This window comes from Penicillium hispanicum (assembly GCF_028827665.1).
Source record: "Penicillium hispanicum strain IBT 35686 chromosome Unknown utg000006l_segment0_segment0, whole genome shotgun sequence".
Lineage (NCBI taxonomy): Eukaryota > Fungi > Ascomycota > Eurotiomycetes > Eurotiales > Aspergillaceae > Penicillium > Penicillium hispanicum.
In genome coordinates this window covers 435669-459992 of record NW_026623198.1, presented here as the reverse complement: position 1 = coordinate 459992, position 24324 = coordinate 435669, and the positions used below count along the sequence as shown (strand labels likewise).

The 24324-nt window shown below is 53.3% G+C and overlaps 9 protein-coding genes across 9 annotated transcripts; 6 read left to right on the top strand and 3 right to left on the bottom strand.

The window, feature by feature from the left end:
* Window positions 1–378: 378 nt before the first annotated feature.
* Window positions 379–1248, top strand: N7459_006531 (ankyrin repeat domain-containing protein; the record flags this gene model as incomplete). Its single annotated transcript, XM_056945699.1, has 1 exon — window positions 379–1248. The coding sequence occupies one exon, from the start codon at window positions 379–381 to the stop codon at window positions 1246–1248; it is 870 nt and encodes a 289-aa protein (XP_056797698.1).
* A 2248-nt stretch (window positions 1249–3496) lies between these two features.
* N7459_006530 (flavin monoamine oxidase family protein) lies at window positions 3497–5255 on the top strand (the record flags this gene model as incomplete). Its single annotated transcript, XM_056945698.1, has 4 exons — window positions 3497–3622; window positions 3697–3734; window positions 3796–4184; window positions 4270–5255. The coding sequence occupies 4 exons, from the start codon at window positions 3497–3499 to the stop codon at window positions 5253–5255; spliced, it is 1539 nt and encodes a 512-aa protein (XP_056797697.1).
* A 682-nt stretch (window positions 5256–5937) lies between these two features.
* N7459_006529 (homeobox domain-containing protein) lies at window positions 5938–7828 on the bottom strand (the record flags this gene model as incomplete). Its single annotated transcript, XM_056945697.1, has 3 exons — window positions 5938–7368; window positions 7461–7572; window positions 7653–7828. 3 exons carry the CDS (start codon window positions 7826–7828, stop codon window positions 5938–5940), a joined length of 1719 nt encoding a protein of 572 aa, XP_056797696.1.
* Window positions 7829–9156: 1328 nt separating this feature from the next.
* N7459_006528 (uncharacterized protein) lies at window positions 9157–10938 on the top strand (the record flags this gene model as incomplete). Its single annotated transcript, XM_056945696.1, has 5 exons — window positions 9157–9334; window positions 9424–9703; window positions 9776–10070; window positions 10481–10842; window positions 10878–10938. 5 exons carry the CDS (start codon window positions 9157–9159, stop codon window positions 10936–10938), a joined length of 1176 nt encoding a protein of 391 aa, XP_056797695.1.
* A 7-nt stretch (window positions 10939–10945) lies between these two features.
* Window positions 10946–11358, top strand: N7459_006527 (uncharacterized protein; the record flags this gene model as incomplete). The annotated part of the gene is made up of 2 exons (XM_056945695.1): window positions 10946–11099; window positions 11156–11358. The coding sequence occupies 2 exons, from the start codon at window positions 10946–10948 to the stop codon at window positions 11356–11358; spliced, it is 357 nt and encodes a 118-aa protein (XP_056797694.1).
* A 121-nt stretch (window positions 11359–11479) lies between these two features.
* On the bottom strand, window positions 11480–16111 carry nte1 (lysophospholipase; the record flags this gene model as incomplete). Its single annotated transcript, XM_056945694.1, has 2 exons — window positions 11480–15740; window positions 15810–16111. 2 exons carry the CDS (start codon window positions 16109–16111, stop codon window positions 11480–11482), a joined length of 4563 nt encoding a protein of 1520 aa, XP_056797693.1.
* Window positions 16112–16903: 792 nt separating this feature from the next.
* Window positions 16904–20752, top strand: N7459_006525 (putative vesicle-mediated transport protein (Imh1); the record flags this gene model as incomplete). The annotated part of the gene is made up of 4 exons (XM_056945693.1): window positions 16904–17026; window positions 17115–17574; window positions 17651–20654; window positions 20710–20752. 4 exons carry the CDS (start codon window positions 16904–16906, stop codon window positions 20750–20752), a joined length of 3630 nt encoding a protein of 1209 aa, XP_056797692.1.
* A 381-nt stretch (window positions 20753–21133) lies between these two features.
* Window positions 21134–22153, bottom strand: N7459_006524 (uncharacterized protein; the record flags this gene model as incomplete). The annotated part of the gene is made up of 1 exon (XM_056945692.1): window positions 21134–22153. The coding sequence occupies one exon, from the start codon at window positions 22151–22153 to the stop codon at window positions 21134–21136; it is 1020 nt and encodes a 339-aa protein (XP_056797691.1).
* A 1489-nt stretch (window positions 22154–23642) lies between these two features.
* N7459_006523 (uncharacterized protein) lies at window positions 23643–24186 on the top strand (the record flags this gene model as incomplete). Its single annotated transcript, XM_056945691.1, has 2 exons — window positions 23643–23773; window positions 23805–24186. The coding sequence occupies 2 exons, from the start codon at window positions 23643–23645 to the stop codon at window positions 24184–24186; spliced, it is 513 nt and encodes a 170-aa protein (XP_056797690.1).
* Between the last annotated feature and the right edge of the window lie 138 nt (window positions 24187–24324).

The window sequence follows — 24324 nt, the reverse complement described above, 5'->3', positions numbered from 1 at the left end:
TCCTAAGTACTATGTAGGGGCTAAACTGAGTTGATCTAGAAGGTGATATCGATAGATGCAGGTATCTATTTTGACAGTGAACAGCTGCGAGGGTAGCTGGGCAGCTGGTAGGAGAGTGGGTTATGTATAGTTTGATTGGTTGCTCTTGGTTGAATCGTGTATGTAAATTTCATAAAAAACTAGCGCTTATCACCAATCTTCAAATTTCCGAACACACATAGTACTCTCGGTTTGGGGGCTTAAAATTCTTCCCAGTTTCAGGATTTACGTACCTCTCAAGCCATTCTGCCTTTCTCCCAATATTCTCACATCTTTTGACTAATACTCTATCCGCAAACCTATTGGGATATATACGGTAGTTCACCTTATCTTCTGACCATGACGAGGTCGATCTCCACGCCTGGTATGGGGCATCTTTCTATGATCTCTTTGACTGCTGTGACTAATTTGAATCCCATGGGAACGATAGATGAGAAGGAGAATGGAGTGAACAGACTATACAAAGCATCACTCGAGGGCCAAATTGAGCTGGTGCAAATCCTGTTGAACCAGGGTGCGGAAATTAACGCGCAAGGAGGAGAGCATGGCTGCGCGCTTGAAGCCGCAGCCTATCACGGCCATTCAAACGTGGTACAACTCCTACTAGACCATGGGGCCGGTTCCGATCTTTACGACAGTAAAGCCCTCAGAGCAGCGTCATACGGGAATAATGAGAATGAAGCGGCGGTGCAGACGCTTCTGAGCTGGGGTGCCGATCCGAATATCCAAGGCGGAATATGCGGAAATGCACTTCAAGCTGCATCCCATCGAGGCCACGCAAAAGTCGTCAGGCTACTGGTGGAGGGAGGAGCGGACATCAATGCTCAAGGTGGTATTTACCATAATGCATTATGGGCCGCATCATATTTGGGACGTGAAAACGTGGTTCAGACGCTGCTAGATATGGGTGCAGAGGTCAATCCACGGGGGCCTTATAGTAGTGCACTATACGTTGCCTCACGCGAAGGCAGAGAAGGGGTAGTGCGAATGTTGCTTGAGAAGGGGGCTGATGTCAATGAACCTGGGAGAAGCTATAGTAGTGCACTACAAGCAGCTTCATTTGCAGGCTATGACAAAGTGGTGCGATTACTATTAGCGTGGGGCGCTGATGCGAATGCACCAGGGGGGAAATATGGCAGTGCCCTGCAAGCGGCATTATCTCGGGGTCATGACCAAGTGGTTCGGTTACTAGAGACGAGTGAAAATTGAAGTTTTCAGGGCCATCGTCATGGTCGAGTATAATGTGGATCATAAACTGCTTGCTGACGTCGCTGTGGCATGGTCGTACTCCGATCCTGCTCAAGACTTTAACTAAAGAACGCTAAGCGAGACCAAATTTGTACCCAATATGGAATCGTTTTTACGTTTCTGCCTGCTTCTTCAGCTTCCTAGGGTAGATTCCCCCTTTTCGTCTTTTCTTCTTTTGTTTCTTCGGCTGGATAGATCTGCTCTTGCACTCGATACAGATCTCCCAGCCATCAGATATTCTCCTTTCTACTGGATAATGCTGGCTAGTGCTGCTCGCCAGCAATATTCTATGCTGTTTATCCTAGTTCTGTCAAGGGTAAGGTATACCTAAGGTATACACAGCTATAGTCAGAAAGGGTAAGCTGGGTGGGCCGCTGTTTGTTAAGCTAATTAGTAGGGCCGCCTGCCGTTTAGGTGGGTGGTGGCGTGAATGAGTTCCGCTACTATTAGGGGTGCAGCCAATAGTAGAAAAGGGGGCTAAAAAGACTAAGTATGTACAGTACATATGTTGTGGGGGTAATCTGTCTGCAGGCGTCAGATCAGGAGGACAGTTGCGGGTGGGGCAGTGGGCAGTCGCCCCATTTACTAACCCGGTCAGGTTAGTGTGTAGTAACACTACCACTCCTGGCTGTAGGCTAATTATACCGCTCTAGCTGTGGGGACCTGCCCGTAAATAGCCAATTAGACGCGTAGCTTATAATATCACGTGACTACGACCGGCAGAAAAGCTGAATACACCGCCCTGTGTCTGGCCAATCAGGGGCGGAACCCTTTTTAGCCCGAAAATTAGACGTATCTAGCACTTTTCCAGAGATGTAGTATGCTTCGCTTCGCTCCGTTCTAGAGTAAAGAATAGACTATGAATCTTATTAAAGGTAACTAGGCTATTGATGTCAACACAAATAAGTTAAAAATTATTAGAAGATGACTTCTAAATAGTAAGAAAATGTTACGACCCAGGCCCTCGAAGGGACCGCACACATGGTCTCTATGGTCCTACGTAGCGCGCAGGGGTGTAAATCCCTGCGCATCTAGAGATAGCACTCCAACGATTACTTGACACTCAGAATCGAGTCACTGGTTTCTTCACTCTGATCCCTTTATCATCTCATCGGACCGTCTCGCAGCGCCGGTTATAACAGAAAAAAAAAAAAAAAAAGAAGTTGATGATAGAAAATATAATTAATAAAGAAAAAAATAGAAAAAAGAGATTGGTTAAAATATAAGTAGCCCTGTAGTCTAGATAAATTTCAAGGGCACTTTATCAATCCACAGCACGTTTAGCTACCCATGTGGCTACAATTATAGGGAGAACTGTAGCTACACATATGGCGATGCATGTCCACTCATGGGTATTCTAATTGTATTGTACGCTGTTTGACTCACCAAATATAGCACAACCTTGGAGCATCTTTAATATCTCTTCGAAAGCAGTAGAATGTATAACAATATTTGATGAAGAATATGGAGCGCGCGGAGTAGGTGGAAGAACGTCCATTTGTCTAAGAGAGGAAGAGAGAGCTATCTACATGGCTGAGGCAACAGTCTGCAAGCCTCAGGCAGCCACCATCAATATTCTAATTGAGAAGAATATATGCTGCGTCGCACCTAACCCTCTATATCAATTATGGTAAGATTGGTATCTAGCCAGCCAGAGCGGGCGTTTATTTAGAAGCCGCCTTACTTTAGCGTGAACCGCAGTCGGTAGTCGACCGGATTCTCATTCTGTCTGGGACAACATGTAGCATTTGCACGTGGTACTGATAAAAGAGCAATTTTCAAGTTATGCCAGAGTTTTTAATAGTCATGTCCGAAGATTTGTTGACACCCACCAGGTTCTGCTAAATTGACAGGCCATTGGGCCGTTCCCACCGGGTTATTCTCCCAGCATCGCTTCATGGAAGACTCTTCAGTACCAGCAAATGATACATATACAGCCACGACCGTACCGAAAGTGTGTATATGGGTCTACATGGAATGCAGAATCCTGGCCGCTGTCACCGATAAGGGCCGCAGCCAAGTGCGGCCATAGATCGAACCAGAGCCAATCATTCGCGTCTTGGGCGCTCCGCCTTCTATCAACCACCTCGACCGCGGGAACTTAATGAAAACCTCAACCCAAAGTTCCATGCACAAAGCGGCCATCCGATACGTTTGCCAGGTCTCTCTCTTACTCCAGAACCCGTCTCGCTCTCTTCATTCCCCCGCCATGAGCAACAAGCCCCATGTCGGCATCATCGGCGCGGGCCTTTCGGGCCTGCGCTGTGCTGATATCCTCATCCAGAACGGGGCGCGAGTGACTATCTTGGAGGCCAGGGACCGAATTGGCGGAAGAGTGAGCTCTTTAATATTCTGCGGCTTGCTGGGCAAGTGCAAATGACCAAGTCTCATTCTCTGACTTTGGAGTAGGTTCATCAAGAGGATTTTGAAGGTCATTTGGTCGATCTGTACGTGCCTTTTATGTCACGGCCGTGTTTTCTCGAGTTCAAATGCTTATCAACTGCCTAGCGGCCCAAATTGGATTCATGGCTCTGGTGAAAACCCGATTATGACCATTGCCGAGGCGACCAAGACCATCACCTACGATCCACAGGGTGGCATGCTCGCGTTTTCCCGTGAGGGATTGCCACTTACTGAAGATGTTGCAACGCGGGTCTCGGAATTCGTGTGGTCCACTATAAGCGAGGCATTCGAGTACAGTAACACCCACGCAGAGACCATTCCACCAGAGCGAAGCCTGTACAACTTCTTCGAGGAGAAGGTCGAGCAGACGCAACTCTCATCCCAAGAGAAACAACTGGTTCTGGATGGGTGTAAACTCTGGGGTGCTTATGTCGGAGACTCTATTGAAAGGCAGAGCCTCAAGTTCTTCCGTTTGGAAGAATGCGTCGATGGAAGTATGTCTGGTCGCCGTTTCCTTCCAACAACCACCATTTGTCGCTGCGTCACCGTATTTGCAGCTTGACTGATTGATCCGCATAGGCAACTTCGTCGTGGCATCAACCTATAAGCGCATCCTGGAGTACGTGGCCAAGGCGGCGCAGACACACGCCGACGTCCGATTGAACCAGCCAGTCGTCAGCATCGACGCTCCACCCCGCGACAGCACATCCGCCGTCGGCCAGCACCAAGTCACCGTCCAGACCGCATCAGGCGAACGCTACCAACTCGACGACGTGGTTGTAACCTGCCCACTGGGCTGGCTCAAACGCAACACGCAAGCCTTCACGCCCGCGCTTCCACCCCGACTCCTCGAAGCCATCAACAACATCTCCTACGGCCGCCTGGAAAAAGTCTACGTGACCTTTCCCCAGGCTTTCTGGCACACAGCCAACAACCCAACCGCATCCTCCATAGACACACCCTCTCCCCAACCACCCGCCACAAACCCCGTCTTCGTCCAGTTCCTCCAACCCTCCTACACAGACCACCCAGGCCTCGAATGGAACCAGGAGTGCCTCTCCCTCTCCAACCTCCCCGCTCCATGCGCCCACCCAACCCTCCTCTTCTACACCTACGGTGCCTGCGGCACCCACCTCGTAACCCAACTCGCAGACCTCCCCCCTTCCGCCCCAGAATACGCCTCCATCCTCACCGACTTCCTCCAGCCCTTCTACGCCCGCCTCCCGGGCTACGACGCCTCGTCGCCGCACTGCACGCCTACCGCGCTGCTCGCCACGCGCTGGCAGGCGGACCCGTACGCCGGCCACGGCTCCTACTGCAATTTCCAGGTCGGCCTGGCGCGCGGCGATCGGGATATCGAGGCACTGCGCGAGGGCGCGGGCGCGGGTCCGCGGCGCGGGCTGTGGTTTGCGGGCGAGCATACGGCACCGTTTGTGGCGCTGGGCACAACGACGGGCGCGTATTGGAGTGGGGAGAGGGTCGCGGCGCGGATTTGTGAGAGGCGCGCACTGGCGGGGGTTGGGGTTGGTGGTGGGCGGGATGATTCGTTGCCTTCGGGGAAGTAAGGATGGTTCTTTTCTTCCTGGTGGGTGCGTGGAGTGGTTTGGGGGATTGGGGGATTGGGGGCTGTTGTGGATTCGGAGAGGGTAGTTCACGACGGGATAGATGGGTTGACTGAGTACATTTATAGACATAGACATTGGTACATTAGCTAGGGCTGTTGTCAAGATTTGCAGGACTGGCATCACGGAGTCTCAAGCTGGGATTCGGTTCAATGGACTTCCAGAATAATAGATTGTGAATCTCGCTCAAATGATCTGCGCTACCTGAATCAGTCTACGGAGAATACTGGCAATCAATGTCGTTACTTGGTTTCATTCCAGGATTAGTTGATCTATACCGGGAGCCATTCCCACGGTCTGGTCCTCGCCACCAGGAGCGATGGCCCAAGGCCATGCCAAACACTATATCCACAGCCTGAACATTGCAGGCCTCCCTAGCTCAACAGGGCAGAAGATACAAAGAAAGTCGCAACAGGACCAGACCAAACCTTGGAATCAAGGGATCATGGAGTTCACGTGACAGATGTGGCGAAGAACCGCTTGCAAGCACACATCGCGAATCATGGAGACAACGAAAGGAAAATCGGAGACACAAAAAGAAAGGACAAAGGAAAAGAGAGGCTAAGAAGGGGGAATAACATCCACACAGGACACGTCGCCCCGTCGGGACTGCGAGGTTCGTTTCTTACCTCCACGCCCCTTGACTCAACGACAGGAGACCCTGGACGCAGTCCAGGTCGTCTTCTTGGCTGCCACCGGAGCCACCCGCCATGAATGCAGATACTTCTGCACTCAATTCCGGCGGGGCTTTGCCCTGAGAGCCCGCTGCGAATGGCCTAGGTTTCCCACTGGAGAGCAATCCGAGTCCGCGGTTCCGGTTGGCTTCGCGGAGGGGAGGACGTGATGCGTGCGAGGTTGTGCGACGACGAACCTGCGGTGACCGAGTGCCCGGCACCCAGTTCTCCTTGTCGGAGTCGCCGGGGTCCAGTTCCAGATCTGGCTTATTGGACTTGGACATCGACTTAGACAGTTTGGCTGGGTAGGTAGACTGCCTGTTGCGGTCTGTTTCTAACCTGCCGAGAGAGGAGACAGCACGGGAGAGTTTCCGCCTCTTTTCTCCCATGGATTGGGAGATGGGTGTGCACGCCGAGTCGGCGTGAACAGCGAGGAGACTATGCCTTTGCGAGGCACTGCGAGTGAGGGAGCGCTGGCTGCGGGACTGGAACAGGCCCGGAGAAGCATTTGGTGCGGTTTGGGAGCTGGTCGGAGTGGACAGGGCACTTCGTGCGTCCGTGTCGAAGGACTCCCAGTTGCGAGAGTCGCACGAACGACCAAACACCCTGTCCTTCTCACTCATGCCTACTCGCGGCGTGGCTGGGAAGATGGCACTGCTACTCCGACGCAGGCCGGAGAGTTTTGTGCGGCGAACCGAGAACATGGCGACGCGGTTCTTCGACGGTGAGGGCTCGTTCTCGGCTCGGATGACCGCTTTCCCATCCGACGACATGGCGATACGCAAGGCGTTCCGGCCCTTGGGCGGCGACGGGGTCATTTCGTCTTGCTTTCGCACCATGGCCTCGCCATCAAACGACAACGATAGCCGCAGGGATGGGGGAGACTTGACCGGCGTGGTCTGGCCCTCCACCACGTGTTGACCAACTTGCCCCTCATCCCTCAGATCCGACACCGACCGTTTTCGCTTCGGTGCCTGCAGCAGAGACTCTGCTGGTATCTCCTCCACATCCTGCGAGGCTCCCGCACCGTGGAACTCCTCCTGCGTGGTGGGCGGGGTGTCCTCTAGATCCTCGGTCGCCACACTCGTCTGCGTACTCTGCGGCGGCGGCTCCAGCTCGTCCTTCTCGCCCGTCACCGGATCCGACTCGTTAGACAACTGCAATAGCTCACCACCCCACGATCTCGGCCTGGAATCCTCCGGTCGGTCCTGGACGTCGACCTGCTCCGCCCCACTCGAAGACCCGGGCTCGGCGAACGCGTTATCATCGCTGGTAGGATGACCCGACGAATCGGACATACTGGACCGGGGCGCAAGAAGCTCGTGGGGCTGTAGCGGCTTCGATTTCCGTCGGTCGTTCTGGCGGCGATTCTGGAACCAGATCTGCAAGAATCAGCGGCGCGGTCCACGGGGGGGGGAGGGGAGGAGTGGGAGGATTTTGAGCGCTGTGGATGTGGAGTCTTGGCATCGCGTACCTGCACTTCTTTCTCGCCCAGCGAGACGCGGCTCACGATATTCGCGCGAGCGACCTTGTCCGGTTTCGGGTTTGTCTGGTATTCGGCCTCGAGGATGGCGTGGTCCTCCGGACTGTGTTGGGGAGGTCTCGGTGGTTAGAAAGACGCGTGGTTTAGGGCTTTGGCTGTTGTCACGATCACCGTCTCACATACCTGGTCCGACGTCGTTTTTGACGAGCAAGCAGCTTATTGTCGACGCGAGGCGGGAGATTCTGGGTGAGGGTCTTTTGGGAGTGCACCAGGAAAGCATAATTGAGGGCATTGGAGTCGGCGGCCGGGAGAGACGGCGAGGACGAGGCCGCTGCCACCGAAGACTCCAGGTCGGACATGGTCTAGCAGAGCATAGATGGAGGAGAGGGAAAGAGGGAGAGGGTCGGAGAGGAGGAGGGTGAGAGATCGGGGAGTCCAAGACCACACACGCATAGGAACAAGAAAATGGGAGTGAGGCTGGTGCAGAAGCGAGTATGCAACGCCGGGAGTGGAATCGCGTCGCGCCGATGTCGACGCGGAGGACCGCAAGAACGTGTGGCCCGCGCTAGCAGCCTGCGCCTGCGCGCGGCTTTGCTCGTGTCTACGTCGCGGCGCCTATAGATTGCACCTTGTACTGATAATGGCTGCTCGTTAATTCTATCTGATTCCTGTGTTTATGACTGTATAGATCTCTACCGCTCACCATGGACGCGTTGGTTCGGAGGTAATTCGGGATTCCCCACCTGCAACGACGTGGTATGGTGGATGGGGCCCTCGCGTGTCCCACGTCACCGGAGAATGACTGAGATCGCAGGAATGTAGCGGTCAGGCCCAGCAGGGCACCGGTATCTAGGATTGAAGGTCTGGGTCCTGGATGGAAGCCCCCATGGCTTGGATCGAGGAATGCTCGAGTCGACGATCCAAAGCTGAGAAAAGCTCCGAACGCGCGCTGACACGTCTTCACGTGACCAGGTCATGTCTGCACGTGACCTGTAACGAGACGATACCGATCGACCCGTGTTGAAATCTGACGTCTGCTGTGGATGAAATCAAAATAGCCCTAAGAGAGAGGCAGTAGGATGCCAAATATCTCAGTGCGGTCTCAAAATAATGTTTCCAATATCCATCGATGGTGGTGTATATTTAGGCTTATAAATGTAGTGGTGACTGTACTTAGATATATATATATATATGGCAATCTAAGCTCGTAGAGCCTTGTTGCCGCGCCTTGGAACAGCTTTCCAGATTACGCCGGACATCTTTCTCACCTAGCAGGCGACTATAACCTCCCTGGGTATATTCGGGTCAACCAGGTCACTACAGCCGATCTCCCGCAGCCAATAGCCAACCCACACAAGAAAACACATCGAGGCAACGCACTCAATGCCCGCGAGTGCTGCGGTCTGCACACCGGGGCGCGGATGAGGCCTCGGCACCCCTTGGATCGCCCGCCCTAATAGGCCCCCGGTCAAGACGCCCCCGGATTTCGCTGGGAGATCGCATTGGGATTGGATGAATGGCATTCTCACCCCGCTTCGGACCGGGGGAGGATCAAAAAGGCCGGTAATGTGCTCCGCGGGGCTTTTCCAGCGAGACCCACGACGGCATGTAGACGGTGTATAGCTTGGCCTGGGCTATTCGTGGACTACGGATTGACATCCTCCGTCGCTCACCCTCCTTCCTCCCAATGGGCCGTTTCTACACTATATTCGTGGCCGTGCTGGCGGCGACGGGGTCTTTTCTGTTCGGCTATGATAGCGGCGTCATGACGGATGTGATCGACTCGCCCAATTTCTTGAAGTATTTCAATACGACACAGACGTCCGCAATCATTGGGGCGATCAACAGCACGTTCTCTGGTGGAGGTAAGCCCATCGACTCGGTCTTTTGTCTTGGATGGTTGCAAGGCAGATATAGAGCCATTGTTGATGTATCGATGTCAATGTGTCGACAGCCATGGTCGGTTCTCTGCAGGGCGGATTGACCATGGACCGTTTCGGCCGCAAGTTCACCATCCAGATGGGCGCGTTGATTTGTCTCTTCGGCGCAACGTTGCAAGCAGCCGCACAGAATCTATCAATGATCTTGGTCGGTCGTATTCTGGCCGGCTGGGCCGTCGGCCTCATGTCCATGTCTGTGCCGGTCTACCAGGCGGAGTTGGCTCATCCGCGCTCCCGAGGCTTGATTGTTGGGTTGGCGCAGCAGATGATCGGGATTGGATTCATTGTCAGCACGTATGAATGTTCAACACTGTCTGCCTCAGGACTGGGCTGGACTGGATGGCTAACCCCCGATATGGCAAATAGATGGATCGGGTACGGATCCCTCCACGCACCAGACACAAGCCAATTTCAATGGCGCTTTCCACTGGCCTTCCAATTTATACCAGCGTCGATCCTCGGCATCGGCATGTTCTTTCTCCCCGAGTCCCCGCGGTACCTGATCGAGAAGGGCAGATACGCAGAGGCGATGCGGGAGCTCCGCAAACTGCACTTCGACGGGTCCAACGAGGAGTGGATCGGGACGGAATACAACGAGATCCGCAGGACCATCGAGTCGGAGAAGGCCGTCGCAGCGCCGGGCTGGATGCCCATGTTCACAGTTCCAGAATGGCGCAATCGGATGCTGTACACCCAAGCCCACACCTCCCTCTGATCACCGATCGTGTGCTGACCGGCAACGCAATCTGCGATAGGTTTAGGTATTTTAGTAGCATATTATAGATTAAGAGGAAGTATATCAATACAATATAAATAATGTATTTAACATTGATAATTTTACCTTTATTAGGTTCAATAGTATCTGGTTTTTTTGGTAGAAAAGTAGGAGTGAGCGGAGCACATATAAAAACATGTGCTTCAGTAATAACTACAACATTATTAGCTATAATAGCTTTTTTTGAAGTAGGATTAAATAATATACCAGTAACAATAAATATAGCTAGATGATTAGATGTAGAGTCATTATATGTATTATGAAATTTCAGATTTGATTCTTTAACAGTTTCCCAGCCTCGGACTCGCCGTGCAAGCCCCTTCACCCAGATGACCGGGGTCAACGTGATCGGCTACTACCAGACCATCATGTACAATTCGCTCGGCATTACCGGGCGCTGGAATACACTGGTGGCGGGAATCTATAACTGCGTCGGCCCGCTCAGCAATCTCATCTTCGTAGTCTTCGTCCTCGACCGCGTCGGGCGCCGTCGACCGCTGCTTTTCGGTGCAGTGGCTATTTCGCTGGCGCTCATCTGTGAAGCAGCCCTAAATTCGCAGAACCCCGACGGCGCGCGTATCGGCTACAGCATCGGCGGGGTCTTTTTCCTGTTCGCCGTGTCGGTAGTTTTCTCGCTCTCGTTTGGCCCGTGCAGCTGGTAAGCTTGATTTTACTATGCTTTCTATACTTCAGGGCGAAGACCAGCCTCGGGGTGTTCTGGTGCTGGCAGAGCGAGGCTGACCGGTTGTGCTAGAGTCTACATGGCGGAGGTCATGCCAATGCAAATTCGCGGCACGGGCAACGCATTCGCGGTTGGGATTGGGAACTGGGCGTTCAGTACGTTGTGGAATCAAGTCTCGCCAATTGCCCTGGGCAAGCTCCAGTGGAGGTTTTACTTTGTGTTTGTGGCGTGGAGTGCGTTCCTCTTTTTTTCTCGTGTTTGGTTTTGGTATTGATACTGACACCTTTAGATCTCTGCATTTCGCTTCCAGTCATCTATTTCTTCTTCCCGGAGACTAAACTGAAGACACTAGAGGAAATCGATTTACTCTTTGAAGAGCAGCCGCGGTTGAATATTGCCGAGCGCGAGGACGCAGGCATTGGACCGTTCGAATCCGAGAAGGAGACCGGAGTCTCGGCGACGAATGTAGAAGACGCAGGAATGCAGTGCTAGACACGAATGCAAACAATGAATCTACATAATAAAGCAAGCCGAGAGCCAAAACGCCCCAAAGCAATGTGTATATCCGTGTTTAGCACGTATCCAGAACACCAATGGTCAAAAAAAAACCGTATTATATACTGGCTCGGCGGGGAGCCATGGTGCGCTGCAACTTGCGCTTTTCTTCCGTTTCTTCGGGGATAGGGAGGGAGCCCTCGTTCTTCAATCGGCCGAGGAACTCTTTTCCATAAGCGTATCCGACTTGGTAGATTTCGTCGAATTTGCCAAAGTCCAGTGTGCCGTAGGGATCGATGGGGGGACGCATATACAGACAGCCGGAAGTTGTTTTGGCTCGCTCGAGGTTCTCGATGGAGGAAACGTAGGCCAGACGTGCTTGGATCTCAGAAAGTGTAGGTGGGTTCGGGCACGAGGAGAACGGGTTCCAGCGGTTGAGAACAGACCAGAAGCCGGAGAGCGAGTCGCCATAGCCCTGCGGGGTGTTGTCGTCGATAGAGCCCACATCTACAGCGAAGATAACGTGTGCGCCGAGGCTCTTCATATGTGCCACGGTCAGGTTGTCGATGTAACCACCGTCCAGCAGCATACTACCTTCGTCGCAGATCGGAGGAATCAGACCCGCGAGGGACATTGAGGCGCGCACGTACCGCCAGACATAGCCTGAAGAGTGGTATTCTGCACGGGAACGGCTGATATTGGTGGTGTTGCAGTAAAACTCGAGCCAGAAGTCTTCGATCTGGCTGTCACCAAAGGTCTTGAAGATGCCGCGGTTGAACTCGTGGCCCGTCGTATACGAGACAGTCGGATAGGTGAGGTCCAGTGCGAATCGCCACATGCTACCCATGCGACCAGAGAACTTCTTGGCACGGCCATACATAGGCACGACATCCGCATCGCGCGCATACAAGGCACCGATGAAAGAACCAATAGAGGTACCGCCAATAATGTCGATCGGAATGCCGGCCTCTTCGAGTGCCTTAATCACGCCAACTTGGGAAATGCCTCGAGCCCCTCCGCCACCGAGCACAAGGCCGACCGATCTCCCACACAGGCGTCGGGCAAGACGATGGAAATCCCCTTTGAAAGGTATCTGCGGGGAGTAAAGGGGGGTCTGTTGAATCCGCCGTGAGGTGTACTTCTGGATCTCCGCTTGTAGGATCTGGACACGCTGCTTGAGCACGGTTCCGAACTTTTTGGTTTGCGGGTGCGAAGGCTCGGCGGTCAGGCGAAACGCCATCTGGATGTGATGATGGCCACCGTTGATCCATACGCGATTCTTGAGCCATTGCCGAGTCAAACCGGGAGAGCAATATCTGTCCGAATGCAAAAGGACCAGCTCCTTGCGCGCGGTGGTCTTCATACCAAGCAAGAACCGCTCGTATTCTCCAATCCGGGGAGAAGCCTCGGCGAGGCCCACTAGCAAGATAGAGTCTGCCTGTGAGATACAAGTTTGGGTCCAGGGTGCGTTGACGTTAGTGTCAGCAATATACAGTACTAATCCGTACTTCTCCTCGAGATCAGCCAGGTATTGCGACAGTTTCAGCTTGCCCATCTTGCTAAACGCATGCCGACCCAGATGGTTCAAAATGGCAGCCTGGTTAAGTGAGGTCACACCTCGGGTCACACCAATTTGATGCAGCGCATGAAGCAACCGATGTCCAAACTCGACCACGGGGACGCCAGCTGTGACAGGTAGAATGGCGACTGTACGAAGATTGACAGTGGACGTCGCGGTCTGAACACCTCCAACGTGTCCTTGTTCAATTCCTTTCTCTGTCAGGGGGTGTTCAACCAGGTCGCGCATGCGCTGAGCAATCAATTTAGAAACCTGAATTGTGATCCCCGGGTGCTCCTGCGCTAGACTGTTGAACAGCGAGCGAGGAAACTTGGCCAGCTCAGTCTCCCGAATGGCATGCAACGTTGCCGGCCGAGTAGATTCGGTCATGACTTCGAGTTCACCTACGCTCTCACCTTGGCCATACTCACCAATGACAGTCATTTTGCCGTTGGGGCCCTCGAGGACAGATCTCAAACGGCCATTGAGCACAAGATAAATGGCATCACTCTCGTCTCCTTGGTGATAAATTACTTGACCTGCGTTTACCTGCACCCACTCGAGGGCAAAGTCGATGTGCAGAAGCAGGCGCGGGAGAAGACTTGTCAGTCGCTTTGCCAGCGTCAGCAGAGCGATGGGATACCGGTCCGCAATACGCTCAAGAGATGCCCGTGGAAGGAATCCAACGTAGACATCGGTTTTGGCAACGACGTCAGTGTATGAGCGATAGGATGCAAGAGCGCCAACGTAACCTTGCATAGCGCCAGGTTTGATCAAATAAAGGGATTTGCGTGACTGGGCCTTGCGCCGCGAATCACTGGTACCTGTAGTCCCCGAGGGACGAGAAGACCCAGTTGCGGTCCGTCCCAGCTTTGGGAATAGCTCTTCCTGAGCCTGTGAGCCTGAGGGACGTGAGGACCCAACCAGATCTTCGCCGCCCTCATTGATGGGAATGCCCACATCCAAGAACCCATCAATGACATAGTAGAGACCCGGATGACGTTCTCCTTGCTCTACAAGAACTGAGCCTTGTGGGAAGTAGACCACTTCAATGTCATGGCGCAGCTCCTCGCGAAGGTTAATGACAGGGGAAGTTCCGCCGGCACTTGTCACAGACATGGACATCATAGACTCGCTTTCGCCATCACCCGATGCCTCATATGGGTCGATGAAACCAAAGGCATTGGAGAAAACAGCTTTTTGTCGCCGCGAATCATAGGAAAGCAGCTTGGGCGAAACATCACCCGAAGTGTGACTACTCTTTCGCAAAACATCACGTGTGCTCTCAGTCAGACCGATTCCCTTCATCATGCAGTCCAAAATCGACTCCCGGAACAAACTGTCTTCATCGATCGAGTCATTCCGCTGGAAAGGTGAGGTGGGATGGCCATCAATGGCGACAGCTGGCAAAAAGACAGGTCGCTCCCGCTCGGTCAGAGGGCTTTGTATCCGAGGGCCTAAGTGGTCATAACGCGGTCCAAATCGGGATAGTTGAATGGTCGAGAGCAGATCTCCGGGGCTAACTCCATTCGTATCACGGTCGTTGACAAAAGTTGGCTGTCGCCGGTGGGTAAGAGGGGTGGGTCGGCGTTCAGCACTCATTCGAGCTTGCAGAACAGCTTCCTTCCTAAGGGAGCTACTTGAACGTCGTCTCCGTCCCACAAATGGATTGTGAAGTGCGATACCCTTGCCAACTTCCTCAGGTCCGAGGCGATCTCTCTCTCTCATGAATTTGTCCTTGAGACGGTCAAGTGCGCTCCCACGGAGGTCATTTGGCAGATCCCACGCCGTGAACTTGGACACCTGCCTTTCAATGCCCAAAACGTCGGTTGTCAAGCCAAGGTACGAATGGGCCGTGGCAAATGTCACACGCTGAAGGCGTGTGAGAATGACCTGTACAATATGTGCGGTCGCCCGAGGGTAGACTCGGGTCAAGCGACGGAATGCGCTAGCTGGGATGATAGCAATGGTCGTATCGACAGTAGCCCGGGCGACAATATCAGGATGGACTGATTTTTGAGATGGCTTTGTGGATGATTGGTTGAGTTCAGGATGTGCTGCACGATGGGGCGTAGTATGGCTCTCCCCAAGGTGCAACGGCGGGACGGCAGGCAATGGATCATGATGCCCATTCATGGCAGGAGTAGTGGACTCGGCAGGGTCTCGCACAGTGGACTGAGGGCTGTCCAGCATGCCCACACTAGGGCTGACTGGAAGAGAATCGGGGGCGTGAGCGTGCGGATGTAGGTGAGCGGGATCCACGCTGGACATGCTGGAGCTCGAGCTCCGCGCATTGCGCAGTTGGATGTCTTCAGTGAAGAGCTGCAGTATGGAAAAGAGGGACGACATGGATGCACCGTTCTTGACCTCGGTCAGAAGCTGGTAGCCCTGCTGGCCGTTCAAATGATGTTCTTCCTCATCTGATGCGCCATCATCCATAGGCACATTCTCCTTCGAGCCCCGCTTGCTATCGCGTGTTGACTTGACGAAGATCTGAACCAACCCGTCGACTACCAGACAAAATCCTTTCTCTTCCTCCAGCATGAGTGTCTCCCCGGCAATGAGCTTTCTGGTCTGCATAGTCCGCGTCAACTCGTGGAAGACCGGCCGCTCCAAGTAGCCAAACACCTTAATGGCGCTGAGAAACTCATCAAGGTAGTTGGCCAGGCCCGGTTTGGAATCGCCTTCTTGGATGTCTGGGAAGAGGTCGATCTGAGCTTCTTTGCGTTGGGGCTCCGGGGGCAAACGGCTATACATGTTCAAGAACCGGTACCGAATGAACCAGCTGACGGTCGAGACCAGAGCGAGGACGATCAACATGCTATTCGAGGAGGGCATTGGTTAGCTACCCGCGACTAGAAAAGCCCCAATACAGGCGGGACAAACGTACAGGGTTGTGAAATTCATGGTGAACGTCAGACTCATGGAGAACAGCGTGAACAGCCATGTGGGCAGCGTAATGGTCGAGAAGGTGATGACCCAGTACAGCGCGCGTGGGATGACCTGGAAGATGAAGGTCAAGACCCAGCCGATCCACCCCGCCATGGTGGAAGGAGCTGGTGGAAGCAGAGGCGGGGGTGGGTGGGACGAGATGGCGGATACAGCGCGACTTGTCGCCAGCACGGAGGGTGAGGTTGTCGCCGTTAGACTGAGGCCGAGCGACGGGGCCAGCCCGTTGTACCCGTTGGCCATGGTGGATTCCCACGCTCGGTTCCGGTGTGCGGAACAGCCCAAACCAACGCCCGAGGCTCCGCTGGGTGAACAGCCCGCTAACTCAAAGGCGACGGGGCCAGAACAAGCGTCGCATCGGAAAACGTGCGGGCCTTGTCACCAGTGGATGGAGAAGAGTGGAGGGGAAGAGTAGAGGGAGGGAGCACGGGCGCCTGTCAATGCTGTATTCCTCCCGACCGAGGCAGGCGGTGGTAGTGCAGATCGATCACCGAACGGATGCGCTCAGCATCGCCTATGTGAGTCGGGCAGTGGGCAACGTGCGAGCGACGCAGGATCTTGGAGGCTGGACAGAGTTCAGTTGCTGGACCAGCCGGACGCAACCGGGGTTCTTTGGCTGCCGCTGTTCCCCGCGCTAGGGATGCCGGGGGATTACCGACTGGATGCGCGAGGAGCTATTTACTTGTTTCGTTGACCATGATGGATCTGATAGTTACCCCGAGGCCGTCAGTCAGAAATGCGATTCTATCACCAGGGGGTGGCCGGTTCAAAGCGAGATATACATATGTACATGTACTTCTGAGGCCACATCACATATAGATCGATATGATGGGACAGGACGAGCATGACTTTCTTTTCTTATATTTGATAGACACTAGCTCATTGAAGAAATTAGCCCACATCAAAAGAGCCTCTCCAACGTACGAAGTAGATCTTATCAGGTCCGGCTCTCGTTCTCGTTTATTCCTCGCTCAGTCTGGCCCGAGCTCCGCGCGGCCTTGGCTGGCGGCGCCGACTCTCCACGTTCCATGCTTCATGCTCGCCCTCACGCCGCTCCCTCACCACCTCCTCTCCTTCTTCATCCACGGCGCCCTCTTTGTTCTTGCTTTCATTGATTTGGTGGTCCTGGTCCATAGACCTGCCGCGGTGATGTTTCAGGTACGCTTTGCAGCCGTTTACATCTCACCCCGGCTTTGGGGGTCTCCGTTCGCCGCCGTCGTGTACTGACGAGACTCCTTTCTTCCAGCGCCTCCGCGACGCCATCGACTCTCGGATTGCAGAGGAACAGGCCCGCCAAAAGTCTGCCCAGGACAATATCACCCGGTCCAATTCCGCTCGCCGGCCGCCCTCTCGTAACCTCTCCCCCGGTCGACGAAACCGCCCACGGCGCAACACCGGCACTCCTGTCCGCGGCCCCGATCCCAAGGAATTCGAGGCCGAATTCACCATCGGCGATGATGACACTTCAAGTCGCTCCGGCACGCCTCAGGTAGAGACGCCCGAGAACGCCTCCGAAGCGACGATTCGGGTCGAAGGCGATCGTTCGGAGGACGCTGAGGCCAAGACAGCCTCCGATGCTGTGGGGAAAGAAAAAGAACCAGCCAAACCTGCAGACACCGAGGCAAATACACCTACTCCATCCGAGCTACCGGCAGACGTCAAAGCGAAGCTGCGGAGACTCGATAAGCTTGAATCACGATACCATGGTATGCATTCTGCTGGCTGGACTGGGACATATCTGAAAGAACAACGGCAATGGCTAATACTGTGATAACCCTGCAGAACTCCTCAAGGCGTATCGCACTGCGCATTCGCGCGTCCTCTCCATCGAACCCTTTGAGGCTGCCCTGCGCGAGAACACCCCGCTCACCTCTATCGGCGAACCGAAGGCGCTGACCGAGTACCTGAACCAGATGTCTCTCAAGAGCGACATGGTTGTCGAGGAACTAAAGCGAGTTACAACCGACCGAGATGATCATAAAAAGAAACTGGAAGAGGCACAGAAGTCCGCCAAGGATGCCTGGGATGAGGTTGCCGGTCTGAAAAAAGAGACATCCTCAAAGGAAAAGAAGTCGCCCGATGAAAGCCAGGAGCCAAGTGAGGAGTTCTTTTCGTTCGATAACGAGGTTCCTCGACTGGAAGGCGAATTGAAGGAACGGCAAGAAGAGGTCGACACACTCAAGACCGAGGTTGACAAGCTGAAGCGCGACCTATCAGTCACGCGAGAGTCTACGGAAGGCATGGTGCAGAACCTGGAGTCGGCGACCCGCGAGCTTGTGGATTTACGCGATGCCAAGGATAAACTTGATGCTGAAGTCGAGAGCCTGAAGGCGTCTAAGCAGGGCGATGTCGATGAGCTTAAGACGAAGCTTGCCACGGCGGAATCCTCTCTGGAAAACACCACTGCCGAGGTTGAAAAACTGAAGACAGAGCTCAAACAAAAGGGTGACGAGATTGAGAAGCTGCAAACCCAAGCGTCTCAGGCTGAAAAAACTGAGAAGGTGGATCCCGACACTGGATTGGTCTCACAGTTGGAAGAGGCTAAGAAAGACAAAGATGCCAGCGAGAAGAAACTCGGTGTTTTGCAAGGCCTCGTCGACAACCTTCGCTCTCAGCTCAAGGAGACCCAAACCACAGTGTCGGGCCTCAAGGCCGAAGTTTCTCAGAAGTCCGAGAGCTCAACCAAACTCCAGAATATCGTCGACTTCGTAGACGAGAACCTGAAGGGCATCACAGCCTGGAAGTCCGCCAAGGACAACGTCTCTGCAGGACGTACAGCCGACTTTGAGGAGATCCGGAAGAGCTTGTCTCCCGCTGAGAAGGTTGCAGAGCCGATGTCTTCAATTCAAGAGGAGCAATCTCAGCCTGCTCCTACTGTTGCTGCCACTTCTGGCGGTGGCGGAAATAAGAAGAAGAACAAGAAAAAGAAGAAGGGAGGTAAGGCCGCGGAGGAGACCCCGAAGTCCACTGAACAGCCCGCTGCGACTGAGCCTGCTCCAACCACAGGCCCAAGTCTTGCAGAATTCGACGGACTAAAGCAAAAAATCGAGTCTCTCACACAACAACTGACTGAGAAAGAAACTGCCATCGATCGTCTCAGTGCCAAGCTGAAGGGAGAGGAGGACCTGAAAGAGGAGATCGAATCTCTGCGTGATGACCTCGTCAATGTGGGACAGGAGCACGTCGAAGCTAAGGACAAGATCAAGGAGCTTACTGCTGAGAAGTCTGCCCTCGAAGAGACAATCAGCAAGTTGGAAAAGGAACTGATTGAGGTTCGTACCAGCAGTGCTTCGAGCACTGCAGACTCGGAGAAGATGCACAACGATCTGAAAGATGAGTTTGAGCGCCTGAAGGTGCGAACGGCCACTTTGGAAACCGACCTCTCCGCCGCGCAGCAGCTAGCTGCTACTCGTTTTAAGGATCTGACGGATCTACGCGAGACGCTTCAGAAGGTTCAACCAGAGTTGCGCAACCTGCGTGCAGAATCCGCTGAACTCAAGGCTTTGAAGGAGACGCTTGCCGACAAGAACGTTGAATTGAGGACGCTTGAGGCCAAGCAGGAGGACCTGCGCGCTGAGCTGAAGAACGCCAAGATGCGAATTTCGGAGCGCGACAACGAAGTCAACACCCTCAATAAGAAGATTCGCCAGGAGACAGATAGTCGTCTCAAGGCCGAAGAGGGTCTTACCGTTGCCCAATCGGATCTGCGAACCGCTGAAATGAAAAAGCAAGAGGCCATTAACACCAAGGAGAGAACTGCGGGTGACCTCAGCAAGTCCCAGGATGCGCTCAAGAGCTCCCGAACAAAGATTCGCGAAATGGACGAGCAAATGTCCCAGCTCGAGAAGGAGCTTGGAGGTCTACGAGAAGAGATCCAATTGAAGACAGCACAGCACGCCAGTGCACAGAGTCTTATGAACAGCATGCGTGACCAGACAGCTGAAATGGCCATGCAAATGAAGGAGGCGCGTGAAAAGTGTGACAGTCTGGAGGAAGAGCTGGCTGACGCTCACCGACTATTAAGCGAACGGACGCGCGAGGGCGAGACAATGCGTCGTCTGCTCAACGACATTGAGAGTCGCGCGGATGCCAAGGTCCGAGACTTCAAGGAGCGGATGGAGGTCGCTGTCGAGGAGAGAGACCGGGCCGAGGACGAGGCCAGCACACAGGGTCGCCGTCGAGCCCGTGAGATGGAAGAGCTCAAGGCCAAGGTGCGTGAGGCAGAGCGTGCACTGCGCACTGCCGAGCAGGACAAGGAGGAGCTTGAGCATTCACAGAAAGACTGGCGCCGCCGCCGTGATGAGCTGGAGCTCCTTTCGGAGCAATCTACACAGGAAGTCACCGAGGTTCGGCAAGCCATGGCTGGTCTTCGCGAAGCACTTGATGAAAGTGAGAAGCAGGTTCGCGATCTAGAGAAGGAGAAGGCTGAGCTTCGTCGGTCCGTCGAAGAGACAAACAACCGGCTGGAGAAGTTGCGCCGGTCTCACAAAACCCTCGGCGAAGACATTCGTCTGCGCGGACTAGAGTCTGGCCGCCAGTCGTCACGATCATCTATGGACTCCGGATCTAGGCGTGGGGTCGTCTCTCCTTCGGGACTCGCCTCTCCTTCAGGTAATGACCGCAGCGTATCCGGTCGGAGAAGTGAGACTGCTGGCGCTGGTGCTAATAGCGCCGCGATTGACTATATGTACCTGAAGAACGTCCTGTTACAGTTCATGGAGCAGAAGGACAAGACCTACCAAAAACAGCTGATCCCCGTACTGGGAATGCTGCTCCACTTCGACCGGTAAGCTTTTTTGTACTGGATTTGGGCAGTGACACGTACTGACTGATTGATGCAGAACGGACGAGCAAAAATGGATGTCGGCCATCATGTCTCGATGATCGTGATGTTGTTTCCCCACACTATTTTTCCTACCTGCCTTGATAGGTCTGCACATTTTCCGTTTTCTTTTGCCCTGTATAATATCCATCGTCGCCATAAGTATTTATTTGGAGGTTTTGAGACAATACAACCTTTGCCCGGTTCAAATGGGCTTGCAATTAATCATGAGTGCGAAACACCCCCTTTGAGGCAAAACTAAGACATTGAAATCCATTGAATCACATTCACCAACACAAGGAATATACAAGAAGATATTCCGATACAAGGTCAAAGATAACAGGCGGAACGCAACCAACCACAACAAGAATGCAGATAGATCCCATATGACAATACCATCACTCCTTACCGCGCGACTTGAACATTGGAAATCTGTTTCCTCCTCACGTCTGCCTGGACTGCCCTGCGCTACTTCCGCTATAAGCGCTGTTGGATTTGCTTTTCTCACTATCAGCCGGCGTACTTCCATCCTCTGCTTGGCGATGCCTGTATGAATAGAACAGTGGTGTTCTATCCGGGCTCTCTTGCATGACGTCGAGAGTCTCCTGTTGCATTTCCGGCGTCTGCTGCACTATCTCCAGCTCGTCTGAGTGGTTGCTATCGAGGTCCATTCTGCTTCCAAGGCCTGAGTCCTTATCTTCGTCGCCTCTCTCTTTATCTTCTTCCTCACCTTCTTCCTCTTCTTCCTCCTCTTCCTCCTCTTCTTCTTGCCCTCCACCTTCTTGGCCCTCTTCATTTTTTTGCTCTCCTTTCTCTTTTGCATCTTTATTTGCGTCCCCTCCCTTATTTCTTCCAATCAAGGTGCCCCTTGGAATCTTTCTCGGTCCCACAGGAACATTATCTCCTTTCGTCCCCCCGCCTAAACCCAGCCACTCATGCGCGACCGGCTCAACGACCACAGGTGGAACGGGATTGATCACGATGGAAAGATTGATCGGAGCGATTTGACTACGCTCGACTGTGACAGGCGGTCTCACCACAGGCTGGGCAGCAGCAGATGAATTCGGAAACACAATCACCAGCGGATGCACCGGAGGTCTTGGAGCCCTTGAGGGTCTTGCTCTATGTCGTTGTCGCCTGGCTGGAGGCGAAGGGATAACCACAGGCGGGTCAGAGGATATCTTCGCCTTTGGCACTTTGCTTCGTGGTCTTTGGCGAAAGGCCCTAAAGGACTGTGGGGTCTTCCTCGCCTTTGGCGACTGGATTGCTGGCATGCTTGAAGGCAGAGGGAATGAACCGAAACGTCTGGGAACAGGTGTTCTTGGATACCTGCGCTTCTTGGGTGATGGCTCTTTCTCATAGTCGGGTTCGAAGACCCAGTGCCTCTGAATAGATGTTTCGTTGTAGTCGATGCGCCTTCTCTTGCGCAGTAAGTATCGCCCTGCGGTAGCCTGGTCGGCCATCTTGGAAACCGTCTGTCTGGGTGTAGCTTTGGGGAAACTTGTGGATGAAGAGAATAGAATAATTGGAAATAGGGAAATGCACTGGAGATGAGACTAAACAACCATAGTATTTGTATCCAAGGCAGCAAAGACAGAAAGTTTGATAAAAAAGATTCAAGACGACGTACATCCGAAGCCTCTCAGAAGACAATGGAATGTCTATTTTTGACTTGCTTTGACTTGCCAGATCTGGCTGGCCTCACTAACCCTCAAAGAAGTTCGAAGAGATGAAACCTAGTGTTTTTCTTTTGATCGTCACCTTTGTTCATGATCTCAAATAGCCGATACGCTTTGCAACTTCCTGCACTGACTATAGTTTAGCTCCCTAGGATATTTTCGCTGATTGCGACTGCAGCGTAATTTGCAACGCAACCTAACAGCTCACGAGCCTTGTACAGCCGAAGACAAGGTACCACAATTTCAAGCCTCATGACGCAAGTAATCCGAACTTCATTCTAAAATAGACAAAGAAATGCCTCTGCCCATGAAAGAAAAGAGAGTCATTCGGACCAAGGAATATCCAGTCTCTCCATCACGCCCGCCGCAGTACTGAGATCTTCGCCGCTGTCAGCCATCGGGTTGGGATGGACGACGTCTCCTTGCGACAGGTTTCTCCAGACACGACTTGCCAAATCTGCAGAGAAGCCGCGCTGCGCAAGATAGGTATTTGATGTCCTTTGACTAGCTATATCGTTTATATGGCCTAAGAATTGAACAGGATATGTATTAGGTTGATGTAATCGATGAAGAAATGGAGTAAATGAGACGGAATCACTCACGTCGTGATGCCTTTCGATGAAGACCCCATTTGACGAAAACCAGGCGCATGGCAGCATCGCCCAATAGCGCGAGGTCTTTATTGCCATTTTCATCGTTTCTCGGTACGCATAACGCCGTATGGAGTTGGGAACGATCGGTGAATCGAAAATTGATGATCCTTTGGTCCGCCTTTCATCTTCCACGGAACCTTGGAAACCTGGGCCAGACAATATTATATGATCAAGGTTCGCGACCAAGATCACACAGCCACTTCGAATATCCCAATATTCGCTGACGAAAAGAAGCAAGGGAAGCGAGAAGGCATACGAACGACTGAGACGGCTCCTGATCCTTTGGAAAAGTCTTTATCTGTCTGATCGTGGGGTTAGGAATATAGTAGTGGCCATGTCGAATTTGAGAACGCTGGGCAATAGACGTATGGAGCCATCACCCCTGAGATAGCTTCGTCTGACCCACTTGGTTCCGGCGAAATGACTCGATTCGCGCTGGCGCTGCATATTGCCCAAGTCGTTTAGATCTACTTGTTCTGGTGTTTAGGCGTGCAATAAAAAACATCCCGGTGCGTCAAGCGCCAGCGTCTATCCTTGTAATGGCATGGCCAAGGATCATCAGCCAATTTGATTTAGATATAGATATCTGCTTCGCCATCATCACGTACTGGTAGGGGTGCATGGGGCGGCCCCTGTGGGTCTACTTATTACCCTCGAGGCTTAAAAGGACCCTGAACAACCCCCAAGCAACGACTCGGCTCCAAATTTCTCGCTGTCCTCCTTCAGGTCGCCGCCTGGCCCAGCTCTACCTGTACGTTCAACCTATCCCCAGGCACCTCCAGCTCGACACACGAAACTGATACCCTCCAGGCCCAGGGAACAAATGCGCGGTCGCTCGTGACTGCGATTCCGATCGTCACACTGATTAATGCCCACGACGCCGCGTTCCAGTCGCAGTCTGGACCAGCGAAAATGGACTTCCTCAAGAAGATCTTCACCGGCAAAAGCTCTGAAACCATCGCGGCTGAGAGAAAGAAGAAGCAGCTCAGAAAAGAACATGGCAAGCGGGTTCGCGCGCGCGAACGAGAGTTGAGACTGAAGGCCGATGGCGGCGGAGTCAAAAAGGCACGACTCTTCTGGGGGCCGCTGGGTGACACGTATGATCATGGCATGCATGGGAAGCGGCCGAAGAATGTTCAGAGTGGACTTATGAAATACCAGTGATACCTCTCTGTGACTATACTGCTTTGGCATACGAGAGCGTGTCGGAATTCAAGTCGTGGGCTCAGATGATTATCAAGTGCGCGTCAGACTTGGGGTTTCATGCAAATCGAATTGGATTTGATGCTTGGGGCGTAATTT